The 22,650-nt window shown below is 37.9% G+C and overlaps 1 protein-coding gene across 2 annotated transcripts in view; it reads right to left on the reverse strand.

Annotated features, from left to right (window-relative positions):
• The window catches only part of ODAD2 (outer dynein arm docking complex subunit 2), a 213,622-nt gene extending 193,392 nt beyond the window's left edge, over positions 1–20,230 (reverse strand). Inside the window, exons 1-8 of one of the 2 annotated variants that reach the window (XM_020990517.2) lie at positions 20,062–20,230; positions 19,793–19,845; positions 15,815–16,078; positions 13,259–13,416; positions 9,046–9,244; positions 8,209–8,315; positions 7,819–7,955; positions 7,075–7,191 (exon numbers count right to left, since the gene is read on the reverse strand). In XM_020990517.2, the coding sequence (XP_020846176.1) occupies positions 7,075–7,191; positions 7,819–7,955; positions 8,209–8,315; positions 9,046–9,244; positions 13,259–13,416; positions 15,815–16,038 (942 nt within the window). In that variant the 5' untranslated portion in view covers positions 16,039–16,078; positions 19,793–19,845; positions 20,062–20,230. The remainder of the gene's footprint in view (positions 1–7,074; positions 7,192–7,818; positions 7,956–8,208; positions 8,316–9,045; positions 9,245–13,258; positions 13,417–15,814; positions 16,079–19,792; positions 19,846–20,061) is intronic. The other variant, XM_020990516.2, reaches the window with a different exon arrangement.
• Positions 20,231–22,650: the final 2,420 nt, after the last annotated feature.

Below are 22,650 nucleotides of genomic sequence, written 5' to 3' on the forward strand. Positions count from 1 at the left end.
AAGTCTTCTTGTACAAAATGACTAATATGGAAACATTTTACATAGTTGAAAAACAAAACAAAATAAAATGGAGATAATAATAATATCTGCTTTTGGGGAGGCAGTTAGGTATCACAATGAACCTTGAGTCAGGAAGAATTAAGAATTAAGTTCAGATCTGTACTCACTTATTAGCTGTATGACCCTGAGCAAGACACTTTACCTCTGTCTACCTCAGTTTCCTCAACTGTAAAATAAGGACAGAAAAAGCACCTATCTCACAGGGTTGTTATGAGGATCAAATGAGATAATCTTTGTAAAGCACTTAGCATGGTGCCTGGCACATAGTAGGAACATTATAAATGTTCCTTTCTCTTCCCCCACTCCCTCTGTCTCACAGGGTTGTTGTGAAGACCAAATAAAACATTATATGTAGATATATAGATATACACATATATAGATTATATATAAAATATATACATATATGTTATATATGTGTGCATATCATTTTGCAAATCTTAAAATGCTATATTAACTGTGGCTATTATTGTGAAAGGAACAAGCCAGATACCAACATTCTCAAATTTCTCTGATCTGGCTATGAGCCAGAGAGATCTTTTGAGAGACGCTTAAAAATTGTACCAGGGTCCCTTGGGTCAGGGGCCAGAACCCAAATGACCTATAGTTTATACTTATATCCTGGAGTCTTAACTATAAATAAACACGTAATACAGACATGAAAGGCAAACCGATAACTATAGAAATCAATTCAATATATTTCTTGACCAATCTACAGTTCAAATTCAGAATCAGTGTTCATTTTTTTTTTTGGCCTGCATAGTAGCAACACACGCCATGTCAACTGAAAGCATATGTTTCCACTGCTACTTTTAATCAAAAACAACTCTTTTTTTTTAGAAGGGAAGGTTTGTTTTTTGTTTCTTTTTGGTCATAAAAAACTAAAGTCATGAACTAAAATTGTTTCCATTTTTGAATGTCCTGAAAATGAAATTAAAAGTTTCTTTAAATGATATTTTTCATAATTAGTCCCATTATTCTTTAGAACATGTGATTGATTGTTCACGTTTAAGTAAAGAAAACTGGTCTCTCTATAAACCGACTAGGGATCAATTTGTCAAAGAGAGAAAAAATATAGGGAAAATATTTTTAAGAAAGAACAGAGCTATCAGATTTTTATATACATATACGTACCTTTACATATTACTCTACATGTACACATATATGTACACATGTGTGTTATTGTACACATGTATATGCATAAAAACTAGACTCATTATTCCACTGGATTGGGGAATTTCCATGTGATTCGGGTCAACAACTTTTCTGCAGCTTATAGTCTTAGAGAGTTGTCTAGGGCACTAACAGGCTAAGTGCCTTGCCCAGGTTAATATAGCTAGTGTGACAACAGTAGGGCTTAAGCCCAGATCTCCCTGACTTGGAGCATAGCTCTCTACTATGCCATGCTGCCTCTTCTAGGTGTGTGTGTATATATATGTGTGTATATATATGTGTGTGTATATATATATATATATATATATATATATATATTTCTGTATCCTGGAAACATGAGACCCCCTATCAGACATTTTTGTTGAAAAACACCTGAGGGTGGAATGCCATTGTGCTATAAGAAATGACAAGCAGGATGCTCTCAAAGCAACCGGGAAAGACGTACATAAACTGATGCAATGTGAAAAAAGCAGAACCAGGAGAATATTGTATATAGTAACAGCAACATTGTATGTGATCAACTGTGAATAACTTACCTATTCTGAGCAACACAGCGATCCAAGACAATTTACAAGGACTTATGATGAAAAATACCATCCATCTTCACAGAAAGAACAGAAAGAGTTTGAATGCACAATGAAGCATACTCTTTCTTTACTCTATTTTTCCTGGGGGTTTTTGTCTGCGTTTTCTTTCACAACATGACTGACACGGAAATCTGTTTTGCATTACTGCACATGTATAATCTATATCAAATTGCTTGCCTTCACAATGAGAGTGAGATAGGAGGGAGAAAGAGAATTTGGAGCTCAAAAAAGTGAAGGGAAAAAAAGAATGTCAAATTTGTTTTTATATGTAATTGGGGGAAAATATTTTTTTAAAAGCATGTGGGAGGGGGAAGGGAAATGTAGGGTCTTCAAGACAGATTGTGTCTATTTTCAAGGGCCAGCTTAGCTAACTACACAGTGTATCATCATCATCAGGCTGGCCATGTAATGATGTATCTTTGGCCATGGCAACCCCAAAACAAAACAAAATGCAAAATGGTGCTCAGTCTGATATAATCCTCTTCCACATTGGCATTCACAGTGCAATGAGTACTAAGAATCACACAGTTTACGGACTATTTACTAACATTACCAGCTATTGGTAATCTAAAGGTTAAGATCCATGTTCAGTGACCAATGAGTTGGAATGCTACAGGAAGAATTATATCATCTTGAGATGCTTCCGAGAATGATAGAAATGCAATTTCCTTGAGAGAAGGGACTGTGTCACTTTTGGTTTTGCATTTTAAGTGCCTGGCACATTATTGAGTTGATTAGTTGAAATGAAATCAAAGGACAAGAAGGAGTTGGAGCAAATTGGCAGGATGGCTTACATGTTCTCCTTGGACATATAAAGGAGCAGTCAGAGTCCTTTTTTTCATGTTTCCAAAGAAAAAAAAGAAAGATGTTGTGAGATATTTGGTTATGTTGGATTATACTGCTCAGGGAAAGCAAATGCAAAACACCACAATGAAAATAATAAGACCAACATCTGTTACAAAAGATGAAGAGGTAGGGAAGTTCTATGAAAAAACTCACTAAGGCCCTCAACAGTAGAGTAGCACATTATTTTAATGCTCAATGACTTCAATGCAAAGGTAAGCATTAGAGAAGACAGTAAAAAATGTTATAAAAGATGACTTGGGAGTAAGACATGAGATAGTTCAAAAGCTTGTAGACTACATAGAAGTCTCATGTATTTCTATCATGAATAATTTCTTCAAAAAGAGAAGCAAGAGGTAGAGAACAAGGCAAGAACCAATTAACATAAAAGATGAATTGAGTACAGTTAAGTAGATAGGAAATGACTGGCTATTTATGTAATCATAATTTAATAAAAAGCTCTCCCTGTATAGTCAGGCAATTGACTTGGGAGGGCATATATTACAGTCAATACCAAATTAGAAGAATCAAAATTATATATACTAAAATTGAAGCAACCTGACTTATTTAAACAAGCAGTTGATATCTAAATATAGAATATGCATAAAAGGAAAGACATCCATAGAAACTGTAACTATTTCATAAGGAAGTTTAACATAAATCAATCAACACAACAAGGAGACCAAAAGTACCTAGAAACTGTCTCATCCAGGGAAAAACTTGATCTCCTTGCCAAGCAGCAATTATGACAAGCCAAGAGCAACAATCATTTAGGATATAAACTCATTTTCAAAATCAAACAGAAGAGTTTGGCAGAAGATTCCGAGTACTATGTCTCATTAAATTCTGACAAACAGTGAGAGGAAAATAAGTTTACAGAAAGCTTGGCAAAATATTCAAACAAGCAAAATAATTCCCTGGGCACTCAAGGATAAAATTAGAAAGAGAACTATAGATGTAAAATGGAAAAGATCTGTAAAGATTTTTATAGCAACCTCACTGGCTATGCCCCAGGCCTGGAATTCTCTCCCTCTTCATTTCTGTCTCCTGGCTTCCCTGACTTCTTAAACATCCCAGATAAAATCACACCTCCCACAAGAGGTTTTTCCTTATCCCCATAATATCAGTGCTTTTCCTCTAAGATTACCTCCAAGTTATTTTGTCTACACTTTGTTTGTAGATAGTTGTTTGTATGTTGTCTTCCATCATTAGACTGTAAGCTCCCTGAGAGCAGGAATTGTTTTTTCTTTCACCACCACATTTGGACTCATCAGTTCCCTTTATGTTTCATGAGAAAGTGGAAAAGGGCCTAAGGGAAAAGAAGATGAGAAGAGCAGATGGATTGGATCCAGAATACACATAGGAGGGCCATGCAGAAGGCACAGTTTTGAAAGTGTTTAGGGATCAAATCTCAAAGTATCTAAAAGAAGAGAGGATATGAATGGCTTGGGAAAAAAAATCTTGAACTTTATCAAAAACACAGTGATTGAGAGGATATTAATAACTACCAGCCCATATGCCTATCTTGCTTATATCTATAAAATCTTTATTAGAATTTTCATATGCATTAAGGGAAATTTTGATGAAGTAATGAAAAGGGAACAACAGACTTTCACAGCACATCACATTTTATAATCACATAATTGACTGAAAGGTATAGAAAACTTAAGATCCCACTGGCTTGTTTGTTAACCACCAAAAAAAAAAATGTTCTGACTGAACAATAAAGCTGCCTTAAAGGGTCTTTTTCAATAAGATGTTTACCATGAATACGTCAAATGATACAATATTCTTTGAAAAACCTAATAAGAGCTATTACCACGTCAATGACCCTCCGACAATTAATATCAGCCAAGATGTGGTGTTTGCCAGTAGAGCACCAGATCTGGAGTAAGGAAGACCTGAGTCCTAATACAGCCTCAGACACTTTCTGTTTGCCTCAGTTTCCTCATCTATAAAATAAGCTGGAAAAGGAAATGGCAAACCACTCCAGTATCTTTGCCAAGAAAACCCCAAATAGGGTCACAAAGAGTTGGAGAGGACTGAAAAACTAAACAAAGGGTGAAAAATGCCTTGGAGGATATCCAAGCCACAGGCAAAATGAAAGAAGGCTTCTTTATAGATAATGAGGTCCTCCAGATGTTTCTAATTGCAGATGGTATTGTAATGATTGCATCTAGCCCCAGATTCCCCAAGAACTCTTATAAAAAAGTGAAATTCACAATCATTTGAAAGAGTCCCACTTATCCTTACAACCTAACTATCTACACAATGAATGGATGTGGAATGCTTGTCAAGACTATGATAAACATTTGAAAGAACAATGCAGAGCTGGCCCATCAACATAAAAATTTCAAATAGACTCTGAGCATAGATGTCACCCTAGGTCTGAAACTGAACAGGAAGAAAAAAGTAGGTCAGACTAACTTTGAAAAAAGTGTCCAAAGCTTTTAATAACCCTGAAATAAATAACCCCTGAAATAAAGGCTCCCCTTTCACAACATGAATATTCCACATCTATATCGATGTTTCACATCTATAAATCATGAAATAGCATGGTCTCCCAAAAATTCAAGTTGAAGGTTGACTGACCACAGGGCATCAGAGAAGTGCATAGTATGAGAAGGATGTATCACATTATCAATACTGAATTATATAAGAGGAGCAGCAGTGAATGGATGTTGTCAGAAGGAGGCATGATCAGAATGGAGATAAGCAAAAGCATTTTAAAATTTTTAAAAAGAAAAGAGATAAGCATGCGGATAGATTAAGGGATAATTCAACAACCTGAGTACCCTATTTATATTCACACAATGTCACAGAGGAAGGTCCCAGCACATTGGGTAGACCCTAATGGGAGGCTGTGGACATGCATCTCACAGAACAGCACAACCTGGACAAATTATGATATGCATCTCTGAGGGACTGCCCACCCTGAGGAGATCAAACATCTATCAAAGTATGAAAACTATTCTTTAATACAATCCAAGAAGCAAACAATACAATGACATTTTCAGAAACAAATAAGCAACTCTGTCAAAAGGATCTTCCTATATGGTAGAAACAAATAATTAAATGCCCCCAATTGTTTAAACTCTAATTATATTTTGGAGCCCAAGAGTATTGGAGCTTAAAAGTATTTAAGTGAACATGTTTCCAAGGAAATTGGTTTGGAAAACCCTGATCGTTGGCATTGCAATGTTTGCATTCTTGTTATCTTGCTTAACATTGAGCTCCAGCCCAATTATGTACCAGGCAGTATACTAGGTTCTGCGGAAGACACCCCACAAAGATGAGACATATGTGTGATGAACATTGGGCTTGGAGTCAGAACATCTGGATTCTGGCCCTAACTCCATCCCAATACTAGCTGTGTGACTGGGAACAAGCCCCTTAAGCAACCTGACCCTGAATTTCATTCTCTATCAAACAGAGATAATAATATTTACATTACTAGTGCCACAAGGTTGCCATGGCAAAAGTGTTTTGTAAACCGTGAAGGCCAATGTAAAGTGAGCGCATGTGAGGTACTAAAGCTTTTAGAACACTCTATTGTTGTTGTTGTTACATGGTAGTGAAATGTGGACTACAACCGGCTCCAGAGAATTAACATGAGTATCACACAGGGAACAATGGAGAAGCAACAGGATGCGTGAATAGGCTCCAACATACAACCAATGAGAAACTTTGAAGAACATGAGTAAAAGATGGCATCCTCTTGGCTGGTTATGAGCAAGGACAAAGGATGCCAGTCAGACTGTCAGAGCTGGTAGCCTTGAGAATCCAGGAGAAAGAAAAAAGGCCTTCAGTTGTCGGGTAGAACCCCTGTGGCAAACTCATGGGAATGTATGGGCAAAAGTTGGGCAGCATGGCTTTGCAATCTGCTTCACTAACGGGAATTCCCAAACCGATGGAGTAATATGCACTTAAATTTGAGAATAAATGGCTACTAGATTTGAATTATTATTATTTATGATATGGCTTTTGTCGTTAGTGACCGTATGGCATGAGGGGCTAAGCAATGAGGTATTAAGGAGGAGAAAATAGATCAGAGAGGAAAAAAAAAACCCTTCAAATCACATTGGCTAGTGATATGCCCAAATTCTTTTCTTAATTGTTGTTTTATTCAAAAGCTTTTCTGGATAGCATAAAACATGGAAATTCCATCTAACCCAGATGACAGAGGTAAAAAATAATGTGAAAATGCCCATAATTACAAATGTTTATCATTTTCATGATTTAACAGTACTACTACCCCCCCCAAAAAAGGTATGTTTTTTAAAGCCATGTAATAATTCTCCATTTGAGTTTAAATACATAGTATTTTAGACCAAAGTACTGAAGGGGAAGACAACTTCATAAACTGTTAAGAGAAAATACAACATAAATAATAAGCTAATCAGACACAACCTACCTGTTTTGACATATTTTCTGAAAATTTTGCTGATTTTTCTCTTAAAAATGTGACAAGATCTTTATATATTTCACTATGCCTCTCATAGTCAATTTCCTCTGCTTCATTTTCTATGCCCTTAAAGATAAAACTTCTTTATATTATTACCAAATATTATAACATTCTATAAATTATACTCTATAGTTCTCCACAGAATTTTTCTTGGGAGGCTAGAATTTAAAATTATGAGCTAAAGACAGGGCGTATCATAGAAGCACTTAGAACCCACAGAGCAAGATAGGGATTCTGGATAGCTTACTGGGTTGGCTTCTAGTAGGAATGAGGACCATGAAACTCCAGTTAAAAGAAAATCCAGGAAATTCAGCCACTTGTGGTAGTAAAATTTAAATAGCAGCTCTCAAAATCCACAACCCAGCAAACAATTTCAGTAGTTGCTCTGCGCTTCAATGAATTCTTTGAGGGATTTAAATCTTACAATGTAGAATAAATTATTTTAAATCCCATACAGTAATGTGGAAATCCAGAAACATGTCAGTCTTGTTCTGTCAACCCTGCCCAGAATCACTGGTTTTGATATTCCCAAAGCACAGCATTGACAGGCAAACAAATTTTATAGACTCATACTTGGTTATATGGACATAACCTAAGACATAATACAGGGAATTACCACCATTAGAGACTATCATTGGTCTGGCTATAAAGCACATTTGTTGGGTTCTAATTCTGGCTCTGCTTTTTACTTACACCATTTACAAAAATTCCTGCTGTGCTACAAGTCAAGCAGATACTATCACAGTCATGTGGTTTCACGATCAAATAACAAATTTCCCCATGCATCTGTCTCCAAGGTGGGGCCCGACACCCATTTGCAAATTCAAAGTCTGCAAACAATTGTCAGTCAAAAAATAGAAACAATTTAGACTAGATTTCTATAAAATGATGACCTTTAAAATAAATCTTATAAATTTTAATGAATTGAATTTTCAAAACCTAAATTTCCACAACCATAAAATTTTTTCATAAATTTCATTTTCTTAAAAAGAGATGTTCAAATCTGTGGATAGTAAAAGTATTTTGAAAATGTAGAAATGTAGAACTTTCTTCAGAATAAAACAGATTTGAAAATATTTGAACCTGACGTATAATCGATAGATTCCAAGACTGTTTGCTCTCCTTCTCCTGAGAAACGCTTGAGCAGATCTACATCATTCTTAATTGCAGATGGATTTAAACGTATTTCCCTGAAATTGACAACAACAACAGAAAAAAAACCCCTCATATCTGATACTTAAAAAGTATATCCTCAGAAAACAAATGAAAAGTATTATATTTTTTTAGACAGGGATATCTTTCTTTTTATAATATGAATTGTTGCTAACATACAGCTTATTCCATAGAAGTTAAAGGAATGAATAACGCATTTTGATTGAATACTATATGTCACTACCAACTACAATATTAATTACATTCCTAATTAGATTAACTAATTCTATAAAACTGAACAAAATCTCTATTATGTTATCATATTTTCATTATACTTTAGTAATATGTAAGAAAATCTTTACAGATTTTTGAAAAGCATGTGGTCATTTAACACGCTAGGTAAAAAGTGACTGAAGTGGTTTAATCATTTTACCAATAAACTTAATGTGTACAATCAACTGGGTTGCTAAAGAAGTTTATGTCTCATTCAATAATATGAAATCAAAAAACCATATTAGCTTAATTTCATTTTAATGCAAATATTTATTTAAATTATGAAAGCCTCAATGTCCTCTTTTGTTAAAATGAGGAGATTGGACTAAATGATCCCTAAAGTCCTTCATAATTGTAAAACTGTAAGACTTTCATATTATGTTTCCCATTTTTTTTCTACCAGTTGCAAAAAAACTTCTTTCGGTGAGCCTAAACTTTCTTTACAAAGACTTTTCTTACCCAAGCCCTCCCCCCCCACACACCAAGCCCACTTACAAAGAGATATGTTTTAGAGAACTATTGAGCAGATGCATATCCAGTTGCTGCAGCAGAAGTGAGATGTTCATTTTAATAGTATTTTCACAATCATCATCTTTTTTCATTTTATCTAGGAAACGTATTGTAGACAAATCTTCTTCTCCTTCCACTGTACCATATCCTGCGCCCAAAATTTTCACTACAGGGTCTCTATTAGCTGCCAAAATACAAGCACAATATCCTTCTATTTAGCTCCCTATCTTCTCAATGTAAAACTAAACATCAAAATTTATAGTCTGGACATTCAGTTCAAAGGGGCACAGAAACTAACTTGAAAGTCATCTAGTCCTGTGGTGTCAAACTCTTATTAGAAACGGAACCCTGGGTGCCATATTGACTATGTTGTTGTTCAGTCATCTTCAGTCATGTCTGACTCTTCACGACCCTCTTTGGCGTTTTCTTGGCCAAGACACCAGAGTGTTTTGACATTTCCTTCTCTACCTCATTTTACAGATGGAGAAACTGAGGCAAACAGGGTTGAATGACTTGCCCAGGGTCACCTCCAGGACCGGTGTTAATACTTCAGATATAGTCCAATTCTTTTATTTTTTAGTTGAAGAAATTGAAGCCTACAGAGATGAAATGACTTGCCCAAAATCACACTGCTACTAAGCGTCTGAGGCCAGATTTGAACTCAAGAAGAGTCAGGAAGATTCCAGGTCCAGCACTCTATCCAATGCACTACCTAGATGCCTATATATTGACCTAGAAAACCACAAATGAACATCTTCTATACTGTACTGTCTTTTAATTTCTTTTGTTAAAGATTTCCCAATTGCCTTTTAATCTGATTCCTGCCCCACTCTGGAGTTTTGCTGGCTGCTTGTGGCTTGGGGAATTTGATACTTCTGATATAGTCCAATCTCTTTATTTTATAGTTGAAGAAATTGAAGCCTACACAGATTAAATGATGTGCCCAAGGTCACAGAGGTAGTTAAGCCAGGATTTTAAACCAGGTCCTCAGGCTCCAAATCCATCAATCTTTCCTTTGCACCACACTGCCTCACTTAATGTGTATCTTGAATGAAAATAAATTGACTATTTCAAGAACTAAAAATTAGTCCATAAATTACTTTATCTGTTGGTGCCAACACTTGCTTGTTAATGCTAAAAATAAATTGTCCATTCCTAAATATCAATACAATTACTCTTTCTCAATTCCTATGCTCTCTTTTGCCTCCTCCTGCTCTATGCTACATTTAGATCATCTCAGTTCTCCTACTTACCTGTGCCCTTAAGACTATCTCTACAAAATGGAGTCAGCAGTATCATATATATACCTAGTTGGTAGAAAAAGTAGCACCTCTCTGATTTATACCTATATCATAATCATAATATATAATATTTCTTTTTGCTGTAGATAACAAGTTATCCTACATATGTTGATGTGCTATGTATATATAGGTTTCAAAGCCACTAAGTTCTAAATTTTGAAGGAGTCAGAGATCAATTGTCAGACGCCCAACCAACAGACTAAAAATAATTCCCCTTCACCATCCCTATTTAAGCAATAGTAGGGGTAGGAGTATTGTTTATAGAATTAGACTTTAGTTTGGGGAAGACTGTTAGACAGGTTAGAGAGGGAGGTGGCTGGATCCATATCAGAAGGGCTACAAGGAAAATAGTCATGTTTAGAGGAAATTAATGGAGGAAAATGCTTTGGAACAGAGAATGAGCACTGAGGGAAAACTTTTTAACAAATAGTGAGAACCTAGGAAAGGAAAAGAAGACTTCTTGAAGAGGTATATTCCAAGGGCAGCAAGAAACTAGACCATGGTTCACATGGCTATGGAGAAAGCAGCTTTGACAAGAAACCAAGAGAGCTACCTGAAGCCCAGGAAGAATGAACAAACACATGTTCCTATGGGTAAAGAGCTAGTGACTATTCTGGAGATGACACAGGGAAAACTTTTTCTAAAAACATATCCCAAAGATCCTTAACCTGGTATCCATGAAATTATTATTTTTAAATATGATGACTGTATTTCAATATAATTTGCTTCCTTTGTATTGTTGGTTTTATGTATTTAAATTTTTAATTCTGAAAGGAGATGTATAGCCTTCATCAGAATGACCGAGGTGTCTATGGCACAAAACAAGATTAAGAACTTCTGCTTTAACCAGATTCAGAGAACATGCCACGTATTGGTACAGGACCTAGTTATCTACATTTACTCATGGGGCCATTAAAGTGGCTTCATACTCTTCAGATGCTATATAATATGTTCATTATCCCTCGTGGAACCAGGAACAAGAGAGTGGGAAAGGGTTAGTCTGCAGTGCCAAGTTTGAAGTCTTAAAAGGAACAATCCTCTTCCCTCAATTCTAGCCTTGGGTGACAAGCATGGGATTTGGGGTGCTTTCTGCTTAATCCCGGGCACTTTTGTCATGGAGTTCTTTCACGGTAACCAAACTAATACCAGGACATGGACTATATGGACAAAGAGTCAATTCTACTTATTAGAAATATCTGGAACACCATCAAAGCAGACAATCAAATTCATCCTTTCCCTGGGCTTTCAGAGTTTCAGTGGAAGCTTACATCACATGAGCGGCCCAGCCAAAAGAGAAACTTGTACTTAATTGCAGTTAAAAAAGATTATCTCCCTTACTATGAGAGCAGGAGCTGTGACAGTTGCCTTGGCAGTGCCCTCCAGACCACTGTAGGGCTTGGGGGCTATGCAGGACAGATTTATAGTTTCTCAAAGAGGATACCTAGTTGTCACTCTCCTTTATTCAAAGAGGAAAATAAAAATTGCTGGGAAGAGGGGCAGGAGGGTAGGAATGGGGATGTCATCTTTAAAAGAGTCACATCAAAATTAACACCAAATCAAAAGCTTAGGAGCTTTCTAATTATGTTAAAGCATCACGCAGGCCATTCAGAAGCATAAATTTACAATTATGAACTGACTTGAATGGAATAGTACTGCTTTTAAAAATTCTAGGTAATCTTTTGCATAAACTGAACACAAGAGTTTCAAAATCATCATATCACTCTTTGGTTTTGAGTGATCAATATAAATTTCTAATATGAAAAAATTTAAATACATTCTTTCCCAGAAATAACTATTTAATTGATCAATAAGCATATATGAAGCATCTATTATGTGCTGGTTATTGTGCTAGACAATGAGGATACAAAGAGCTCTTAATTCATTGGAGGACACATCACATACACGTAAGTAAAGTCCATGTCTTCCTAAATTCAAAGTAATTGGGGTGGGGTGGGGCGCACGAGAGGGGGAGGGAAGGAGGAGGCAGCTAGGTGGCGCAGTGGATAGAGCTCCAGCCTTGGAGCTGAGTTCAAATTGGGTCTCAGACACTTGACACTTACTAGCTGTGCGACCCTGAGCAAGTTACTTAACCCCAACTGCCTCACCAAAAAAAAAAAAAAGTAATTGGGGGGAGGAACAATAGTAGCTAGGCAGATCAGGCAAGGCCTCACCTAGGAGTAAGTTGTTGGCCTAGAAAGCTGAAGGGAATTAAGAGTTTAAAGAGGTAAGAGTGATGAGGGAGGATGTTCTAGGAATGGGAGATAACCTGCACAAAGGCAGGAATAAGTGAAAATGGAATGTCATGTATTAGGAACAAATGAGTAGGAAAGTCTAAGTGGAATGTAGACCCTGTTTAAAGTAATGTGTAGGGACAGCTAGGTGGATAGACCACCAGCCCTGGAGTCAGGAAGACCTGAGTTCAAATCCAGCCTTACACACTTACTAGTTGTGTGACCCTGGGTAAGTCACTTAACCCCAGTTGCCTCACCAAAAGAAAGAAACATGTAATAACTCTGGAAAGATATGTTAGAAACAGATTGTAAAGGTCTCTAAAATGCCAAACATAGGACTTGGTCTTTTATCAAGTGAGACAGCATACACAAAGTATTTTGCAAACCTTAGAGCGCTATATAAATTCTAACTGCTGGAGCTACTGTTGCTGCTGCTCTTCTTCCTCCTTTCCCTTTTATTCTTTCTCCCTAATATAACTATTATTATAAACTCTTATTCGAGAGGAAACAGTGAGCCACTGAAGTTGCTGGGAAAGGAAAGTGTCATGGTGTGACCAGTGCTTTAGGAATATACTTAACAGTCCTACTCAGGATAAGGTTACTAAAGAGAGACCAATTAGGAGGCTAATTAAATATTTGAGTTTACAAATCTGGTTACGATACTACCTTCAAGGCATGCTTGTGCTTCCTTCAATTTTTTATCTCTGGCAAGATGTAACAGGCGTGACAGTTGACCAAAGCTACTGACTTTAATATCAGTTCCAGACAAAAGCAGCAGTGGCTGTCCATCTTTGGAGTTTTCTTCTGATTGCACTATTGTTCCGCTGGTGGGGAGGACAAAAAATGAAGGATTAATATTAGATTCATTACTAACAAAACTTTCGTAAAAGAATGAATTTTAGCACATTTGAACAAGCAACTTCTCAAGGTTATTTATGGCACACAGAAAATATGAATACTTACATCGATGAGTTATCTTAAGCCCTACCACTTAGCAGCACTCATCAGCAAGGATATATGAACTGTCAACACCAGGATGATGAATTACCTTTTTTAATCTATGCATGGCTGCATTAAGTCAGATAAGTACAAGGAAAGGGAAAGCTTTGTTTTTCACTTGTCTAAGTATCTAATACATTTGAAAAAAAAGAGTAGTGCTACAAAATCATTCATTATTTGGTAATTTTTCCTTGAAGATTTTTTATACCACATCAGTTAATAGTTAGACAATTTCTGGGTTACTCTTTCTTTAAAGACAACATATCTACCTCTATGAAGGTATGATGAATTTTATGATTTGCAACCAGCGAATTGCAAACGGACTTCTTTATTAACTTGTTATTTTTAGGGCAGATTTCCCAAAATATGATCTTCAGAAATGCAAACTAACAAGAGGGATGAGATGTTTAAAAAAAAAAGACTGAATATAAACAAAACATTCCTGGTAAATAAGGCTTATGCTGAGAACCTCAAATGGACAAGAAGCCATTTTTTCCCCCAAGTTTCACTTTACTCAGAGGAACATTCTCTTTAGATAGTTTCTAAATCCCAATTTCTCAATTAATTTAACTTGAGGAGCAAATGGAATTTCTATAAATTTTTTCTAATCATGGAGATCAAGAGACCTTGACAAGGACATTCTTGTTAGGCTGGGATACTATCAATATATGGGTATGTGGGTAGGTGTGGGTACATTTATTTATATATACAAATATATGTATACATCATTATATGCAAATATATATATACACATATATGTGTACATGATGTATGTATATTTAAATTTAAGCCCTACAAAAAATACTCACAACCTGTTATAATAATATTTCAAATCTTCACAAATTGTTCACCACAAAATTATTTTTTTTTACTTATTTATGCACATATTATTTCTCCTCCCACAGGTACACCATGGTATAGTGGACTGAGAGGTAGCCCTGGAGCTTAGAAAGACCTGGGTTCAAGTCCTGCTTCTGACACTTTGTATGGCTGTATGACCCTGGCCAAGTCACTTACCCTCTCAATTGCTCTAGGCCAGTGGTGTCAAATTCAAAGAGAAACAGGGACTACTAATCAGTACATAAGGATCTCTGCAGGCTATATATTGACTTAGTTTTAAAATGTGATATTATTTATGACTAATTATATTTTTATTTATTTTATTAAATATTTCCCAATTATATTTTAATCTGGTTCAGGTCACACCTGGGAAGATTGTGTTCTGCATGAAGCTGTTGTGTTTGACACCTCTGCTCTTAGATGGGACCAGATGCAGAAAAGGTGCCAATTTGCATTGGTAAAAGAAATTTCCTCATCTGTAAAACAAATTAATAAAATCACAAGTGTGGTCTCCAGCTCTCATGGATAAGATTTTGCCTCTTGTTTTGCATGTTCATTTGATTTTGTTGTTTTCTTAACTATAGTTAAGTTTACAATTTTTTTAAATTGTGCTTATTAAAGAAAAGGGAGTGGACTTGTTTTGTTTGGTCGCAGAAAACAGAACAAAGGAAATTATATAATAAATGTTTGTTGAATTCAATATTTCATTTGCATCTTTTCTATCGACTTTAACATCAGCTTACTCTCTCACCATTTACATTGGGATTTAAGGACAAGAAAGACACAAAGAGTTGTCACAGTCTCACTGAGTTTAAATATCACAGTCCTACACAATTTTCAAGTTAATATCTTGAGAGAAATGTGAATGTTTTTGATGGGGTTACACATAAAGGCAGCATAAACAATACTGTCATAGTAACAAGCATATAAACTTGTTCTGGGCTGAGCCTGATCCCCTGGTAGTTAAGGTACGATAGAGAAGCAGAATGAGATATCTGTAGGTCATTCAACAGCTAACAAAAAGCTATTTACTTAGCCAAAGCAGGAGAAGGATATTCCACACTGACAGACACGGAGGACATCTTGAGTTGATTTAGCTCAGGGATGATCCTTTCCCTGAATTATCCATCACAAAATAATCTAATAGCCAAGCCCCAGATCCCTCTTCCCCTATCCCCAATCCTCAGTCTGTAGCTACTTGGTACTCAGGCCAAAGTGATATTAATGGTCTGATCCTTTAATCCTGTGACCTAACCACATCTCAAAGAAGGTTTCAATACCTTTTAAGGAAAAACTAGTCTAACTCGCATGAGGGGAAGAATTAAGATATTGCTCCTACCACATTACCAAAGGCATTACTTATAAATGCAGTTAGAGGCTTACCTGACAATGTAACCTGTTTTAAATTCTGAAGGCTTCAAGGTTGTTTTCCACTGAAGTGGCTCTTTGAAAACAAATTCTGCCTCTTGAGGATATTTGGCACTGAAGGGCTCCACAAACTTGATAATGTCATTTAGAATGGCTTCGTTTAAAGGGGTAAGTTCTAAGGTGCCAGTTCCAAATCCAGCAGCAGTCCATTGAGCTGCTCTTGTTAAGGCCACCCCCATGGAATCAGGTGATGGGCAGACTTGAACCTTTACAAACAAACTACAACAAGGAATTTAAAAGGCACAACACGCTGCTGGTTCTGCCTGCTTGAGTGAACACTCCTGTTTTTAATTTACAGAGAAAGAAGAAAAATAACCCACTGTCACCCCCTCAACTTCCATTCTGTTTCTCAACAAAGACACAACAGCAAACAATAATTCACTGTACATAATGGTTCTTTTTTTTTTTATCACCCTTCTAGGAGTAAGGTAAAATGTTTGCTAAGGTCCCTTCTAACTTTGGAATTCTATAAATATGGATTTACTACAAGATGGGAACCATGAGTACCCACTGATTAGCATCTGAAACTCTTTCTAATTTTTTCTGGGTCAAGGAGGGGTATAGATATGTGATTTCATTAGCATGGGGGGAATTTACAGTGTGGAAGTGTCCTCCACCAATACAAATCAATTGTAACTTTTAGTCTTAAAGTAGGAGTTCTTAATCTGGAGTTTATGGATAGATTCTAAGAGGTCTGTAAACTTGGATGGCTAAAAAAATCTTTATTTTCACTAACCTCTAACTAAAAGTTAGTATTTACTTCAATTATGAATGCATAAAATAAATCATTATTCTGAGAATAGGTCCATAAGCTTCACCAGACTGTCAAAAGGGGAATGTCATGGACCCCTTTTCTTAAATACTTCCCTAGGATCCTAAGCAGTTAAGTGACCTGCCCATGGTCAGAGATGGAACTAGGTCTTCTGGACTCCAAGATCAACTTTCTATCCACAAGGCCACATTGCCTCTAATTTCAAGCCACTCCAAAATTAATAATTTTCTTATTCCTTGCCCCTGTATCCTAAAGCTAAGGCCTAAGAAGTATGACTCCAAGGTTGAATGAAAAAACTGAAGACAGCTGGACCATTTGAGCTATTAGAAATAGAGACTGCTTCATTAGGAGTTGGGTTATCACATCCAAAGTGAAATAGCAGGTTGTGCAATTATGCTAGTGGAGAGAGCTTTTTCACTCAGTATTCTGATAAGAAGAATTTTCTCTCTTCTTAGCACTTTAGTAAATAAACAGTGCAATGATGCAACATTTACAATGCCAATTCTGAAACACTTGCATGAATCCTACATTGCATTCAGCTTGATTTAATGGGAATAAAAGTTCATAAGAGTTGTGGTATTGTTTTTCTTCGAATTTCCTTGAAAATCAATAATTACAGATGATATTTATGAATGGTAGCTAATGGTAATAGCTGCAGCTGCCACTACTACTAGTACTAGTACTACTACTACTACTAGCTACATAAAGCTAGCTATCAAGCCTTTACATAGCACCTTACCCTTTTGATCATCAAAATAATTCAGAGATAGGTGTGTAATTATCTCCATTTTACAGAAACTGTGTCAGACAGAGGTTAAGTGACTTGCCCAGGGTCACACTGCTAGTGTCTGAGACTTTATTTGAAGATCTTCCTGACTCCAGATCTAGCTCTCTATTTACTGCATCACTTAGCTGCCTGGTAAACATATGACTCCTCAGAGCATCCTACTCCCTATTCCTACAATAAAATAGAGTTCACTGTAATTCAGAATTCTCAAGAGACTACTTGAAAAATCTAATTAAATGAAAAATTTTTTTTGGCTAGGCAACGAGTGTGACTTGCCCAAGGTCAAACAGCTAGTAAGTGTCAAGAGTCTAAGGTCAGCTTTGATTTCAGTCCTCCTGACTCCAGGGCTCTATTCACTGTGCCACCTAGCAGCCCCAAAACAAAAACTTTTAAAACCTGAATGACCCAGAATGGAGGTAAAGAAAGTCTACCATTCAAAGGATGATTTTATAATCCTCTGCTTCATTTTGGCCAACCAGAGCTAGTTTAAGATAAGAAACCTTAAAGAGGTGATAGTAATGAACTAGAATTCTAAATAAAGGACAGAAAGTTGTGGAAAATAATTTCTAATCTCTATTCTTGTTTACTGACCTGCCATGATGATTTTTTTTTTAAATCATATTTGTTTCTTTAAACCACTAGGTGGCAAAGTGGATGGAGCACCAGACCTGGAGTTTAGGAGACCCAAGTTCAAATTTGGACTCAGGGACTTATTACCTATGTGACCCCAGACAATATGTTTAACTTCTGTCTACCTTAATTTCCTCCTCTGAAAAATGAGGATGATCATAATAGCACTATTTCTCAAGGATGTTTTGAGGATAAGATGTAAAGTACTTAGTGAACCTTAAATGCTACTATTATTACCAAGCAAAATGGGGATGGCAACAATTAACCTTCCTCCCCAAGATCTCACAATAAGAAAATGTTTGTTTGAAAATATAAGACAAAAATTAAGAATTCACTTATCCCAAAATTCCTGGGATATTTCATATGTGAAAGAATTACCTAGAAAATATATAACTTGGAGATTTTTCTTCTGCATTCTACTAACAAATGCAAACACACTGTTAGCACATGGAATTCTACATTTAACTAAATGTAGATTTACTTTTGAGTAATTCTACATTCTAGAATTCTAGAATCTGAGTAAATTCTACATTTACATTTGAGTAAAATTTGATAGTCATTGTTTTGATCTTCCTACATCTTTCTGTTTTGTTTTAAAAGCCAGGTTTCTAAAACACCTATCTAGTGTATTTAAGGCACTTTGTAAACAGTTACTCTTACTAGAGTCACAGGTAAGATAAGAGGATTATAAAACATAAGCATTCTTCAGAGGTAATGTAGCTTTAATAGGGCTTGCAGTCCTGGAGATCCGGGTTCATATCCTCCATCTGACACTAGCTGTGTCTATCTTGGCAAGTCACTGAACCTCCACTTCCCTAAACTGCCTAAGTCACAGACTAAATCCTTCATTTCTTGTATTCAGTATGCATTCAGAGTAAAAGTGAAGTACATGATTCAATAATACAGGCACAAAATCTAAGTTCTCCTAACCTAAACTGAGCCATTCATCCAATTCCTTGTTTCTTTGATAATCAAATGAACACAATAGTATTTGTTCACCAGACATTTTTAAGATTCACTTCCCAAAAAGGTGCTTTCCAAATTTTTCATTTACTACAAATAACAGGAGGCCTAATCCAAAAGCTAACTCATGCATGACTCCTATTACTCAACTGAGCTTAACACCTAAATGTTGCAGAACGGAATCTTCCATAAAGTTTGATGATATGTGTACTGTGTTACATCCAGACACTCATTGCCAAGAGGCCAGCCTGGGACATTTAAAGAAATATAAATGGTTATACGGAGAACTTCTCAGGAAGAACTGAAGGAGGGAGAGTAGTAGGAAGGGTGGTAGAGGATCCAAGAGCCTGGAGAGGTCGGCAGATTTGTGGAAGGATCTCAGGGTTGGGAATTGGGACAGAAGAGGTTGGAAGAAGAGGGGCAAGGCTATAGAAGAAAGGAGTCAGGACGCTGGAAGGGAGCTCAGGAAGATTGCCTGAGGGCCAGGGGTTACAGGGGAGTAAACCAAGTCTATAGGAGACTGGGTGAAATTAGGACTCGGGGGCGGAGACTGGAGGACCAGAGGCCGCCGAAGGGAGGATCTGCGGAATATGGGACAAGGGTGGGGGAAAGGAGGGGATTCAGGAGGTGTGGGCTGTAAAGGAAATGGTGGGGGAACAAAATCGAAATCAGGAGGGATATAGCTGAAGGTGGGAAGGGCGGGGCCCCATGATGGACGTGTCCTTAGGGGAGAAGGTGTGGGAAAGGGGCGGGACTGGGAAGGGCAACGGGGTGGGCTCACCTGGTGGGGAGGGAAGGGGGCGGGTCCGCTTGCTGGATGGAGTAAGTTTCTGGCTGTAAAGATGACCAGAATGTGCACCAAAGCTGGCAGAGCCAGGAAGCGCAGCGGGAGGCTCGGAGCGAGCCCGAGGTTCGGCTGCGCGGAGCCCCATTGTCCCCCTCCCCCCCGCCCCCAGTTCCAGCCCCTAGAATGGTCTCTGACCCTGAGAAGGCGGCGAGAAGCCGCCCGTGGCCCCCAGCCCCCGAGGCCCGACGTCCCTACTCACTCACCTGCGGCCGGAAAGCAGGAGCGAGGCCCACCTGTGCCCTCTAACCAACCTGCACCCCAACCAGCTCCGGGCATTTACTCGCTCCGGGACCTCCGCTCAGCAGCCGCGGTTGCTAAGTCGCGGGGGAAAACACTGCAGCCTGGGCGCTGCTAGGAGACCCCGCCTGCCCGGGGGGCACCTGGGGGAGGGGCTCCATGGGATTCCCCGCCCCCTGGGCAAACACCGGGAGGCCTGGAGGCTCCCGACTGCTCCTTGTGACGGGCGGACATCCTTAGAGTCAGAGGTGAACCCCGTAGCTTGGTAAACTGAGTGCAAGACCCTCCCCACCTCAGCCGGCTTCCCGGCCCGGGGGAACACTTCAGAAGGCTCAGTATTGCCCGGTGGATACTTGGATACATGGATGCTGGTCTGCGGGCTGTATCCGCCCCGTGGCATGTGACCTCCTTTTAGGCTAAGGTCTTTTTGTTTTGTTCCTGGCGGCCACGTGGTGGGCATTTAATAAATGTTTGCGATGGTCGGCCTTTCTTTGTGCCTCTCCACTCACCCCGCACTAGCCCCTTTCCTCGAAGATGACCGTTTACACTGCATACATCTTGTATGTACAGTTGTTTGCACATTGGCTTCTCCATTAGAATGTGAGCTCTCTGAGAACAGGGATAGTGTTAGCCTTTCTTTGTATTCTTTGCGGTTAAACGCTGAGCCTAGCCAGGGGTAAAGCTTTAATAAATGCTTGTTGACTGTGTGATTGGCTGAATTGAAGGCCCTGGAGCAAAAGGGGGAAGGGCAGGTAACTTTGATCAATAATTCTGTGAGTTTGGTGTTTTCCACCCTTGCAGATAACAGCCTATCTATTGCCTTCTCATCTTGTACAATGCTGGTCCACGTCCACGTCTCTCTGTAAAATTTCATAGGGGGTGTACCCAAAGTGCTGGTGACCTCCCCCTCTTGTGACTTTAACATCTCTGAGGTACCAGCCCTTGGGCTCACTGTCCATGTGACATATGGCCAGCCTACCTCCTTTTCTGACCTTTCCTTGGTGTCTTTTAAGCAAATGTCGGAAACCACATTACTATTGGTAACATGCTGCTGCCTATCTTACTGCCCTTAGAGTTACCTAAAATTTGCTTCTTTTGTGATCATGGTTTCATGTGATCCCATAGTTTGCAGCCATATAGCATTGCTGGAAAATCTCATGGTTTAATAGATGGGCTTTAGTGAATGGAAAACCTTGGGGTGGTTGAGCACTGAACGAAATTTTAAATGTGATTCAGTCTGCTCTTGCCTATCTAAGATGAATGGAACTCTGTGCCACACTGCATTTCATAATCTGACGAAAACTTGTGTTTTAAACACTTGGTTTTTCCTTTGTGAATTGCTTCAGCCCATCATTTCTTAGTGGCCGTGGGTTTCCCTGAAGAAGATCTATGATATTCTGAGGGTCTGTGCAGTCAGTATTATGACACCTGAAAATACTTCGAAAAGCTAGGTACCATGGTGGCCCATAAAACACATGCCAATAACTCTAAACTAAGGGAACTAGCAAGTTATAATAACAACCCAGGTAAACAGAGGCTTTGCAAAATTCTAGGAATAACAATCTTTCCTAATGAAGTGCTAAAATCATGCTACTCTACTCAAGAACTTTCCACTGTTTCCTATTTCTTACTAAATAGAGCAAACCTACGCACCCAGACTTATTTACTCCTGGTCTCCTTCATGTACTCTACATTCTAGCCAAAGTAGACCACTGTCCAGCCCAGGTCACATCACCGTGCTTTGCTTATGTTCTTTCTAGCCCAAACTAAAAGTTAGCTATTTTTGCTCGAATAATTCATAGAGTTTGACTTTGATGTCTCCTTTGAACATAGCTTAATCTTCTTACTTAACAATTGAATTGTAAGTTCTTAGACAATGTCTGTGTCACAGTGCCTAGCACACAGCAAACACTTAAATGTTTCCTATATCCCTGTCTGATCTCAGGCAAATCAGTTAACCTCCCCGAACCTCATTTTCTCGTGCTTTAATAATATTTTTGCATTACCTACCTCACTTAATATGCATGCATTATTTTTTTTTGCAAATTGCAAAGTGATATATCTATATTTATTGTCTGTCTGTCTTTGTATCAATGTATCTTCCACCTAATAATTTAGATCTCTCTATTCCCTTCATCCTTACACATACTTTAATTTCTTCTGTATCATAGCACTGAGGGAAGAGAACCTAACAGATTCAACTCCATGAAATAAATCAGTCACCATAGCCCCAGTGACTCCTTCATTAAACACATTGAACATTATATCTTTTTGTGGGAAAATTGGAACACTAAAGCATTGTTGGTGGAGTTGTGAACTGATCCAACCATTCTGTAGAGCAATTTGGAACTATGCCCAAAGAGCTATGAAACTATGCATACCCTTTGATTCAGCAATACCATTACTAGGTCTATATCTCAAAGAGATCATAAAAAAGGGGAAAGGACCCACATATACAAAAATATTTATAGCAGCTCTTTTTGTGGTGGCAAAGAATTGGAAATTGAAGGGATGCCCATCAATTGGGGAATGGCTGAACAAGTTGTGGTATATGA

Source organism: Phascolarctos cinereus, unplaced genomic scaffold (assembly GCF_003287225.1).
Source record: "Phascolarctos cinereus isolate Bilbo 61053 unplaced genomic scaffold, phaCin_HiC Scaffold_1;HRSCAF=81, whole genome shotgun sequence".
NCBI lineage: Eukaryota > Metazoa > Chordata > Mammalia > Diprotodontia > Phascolarctidae > Phascolarctos > Phascolarctos cinereus.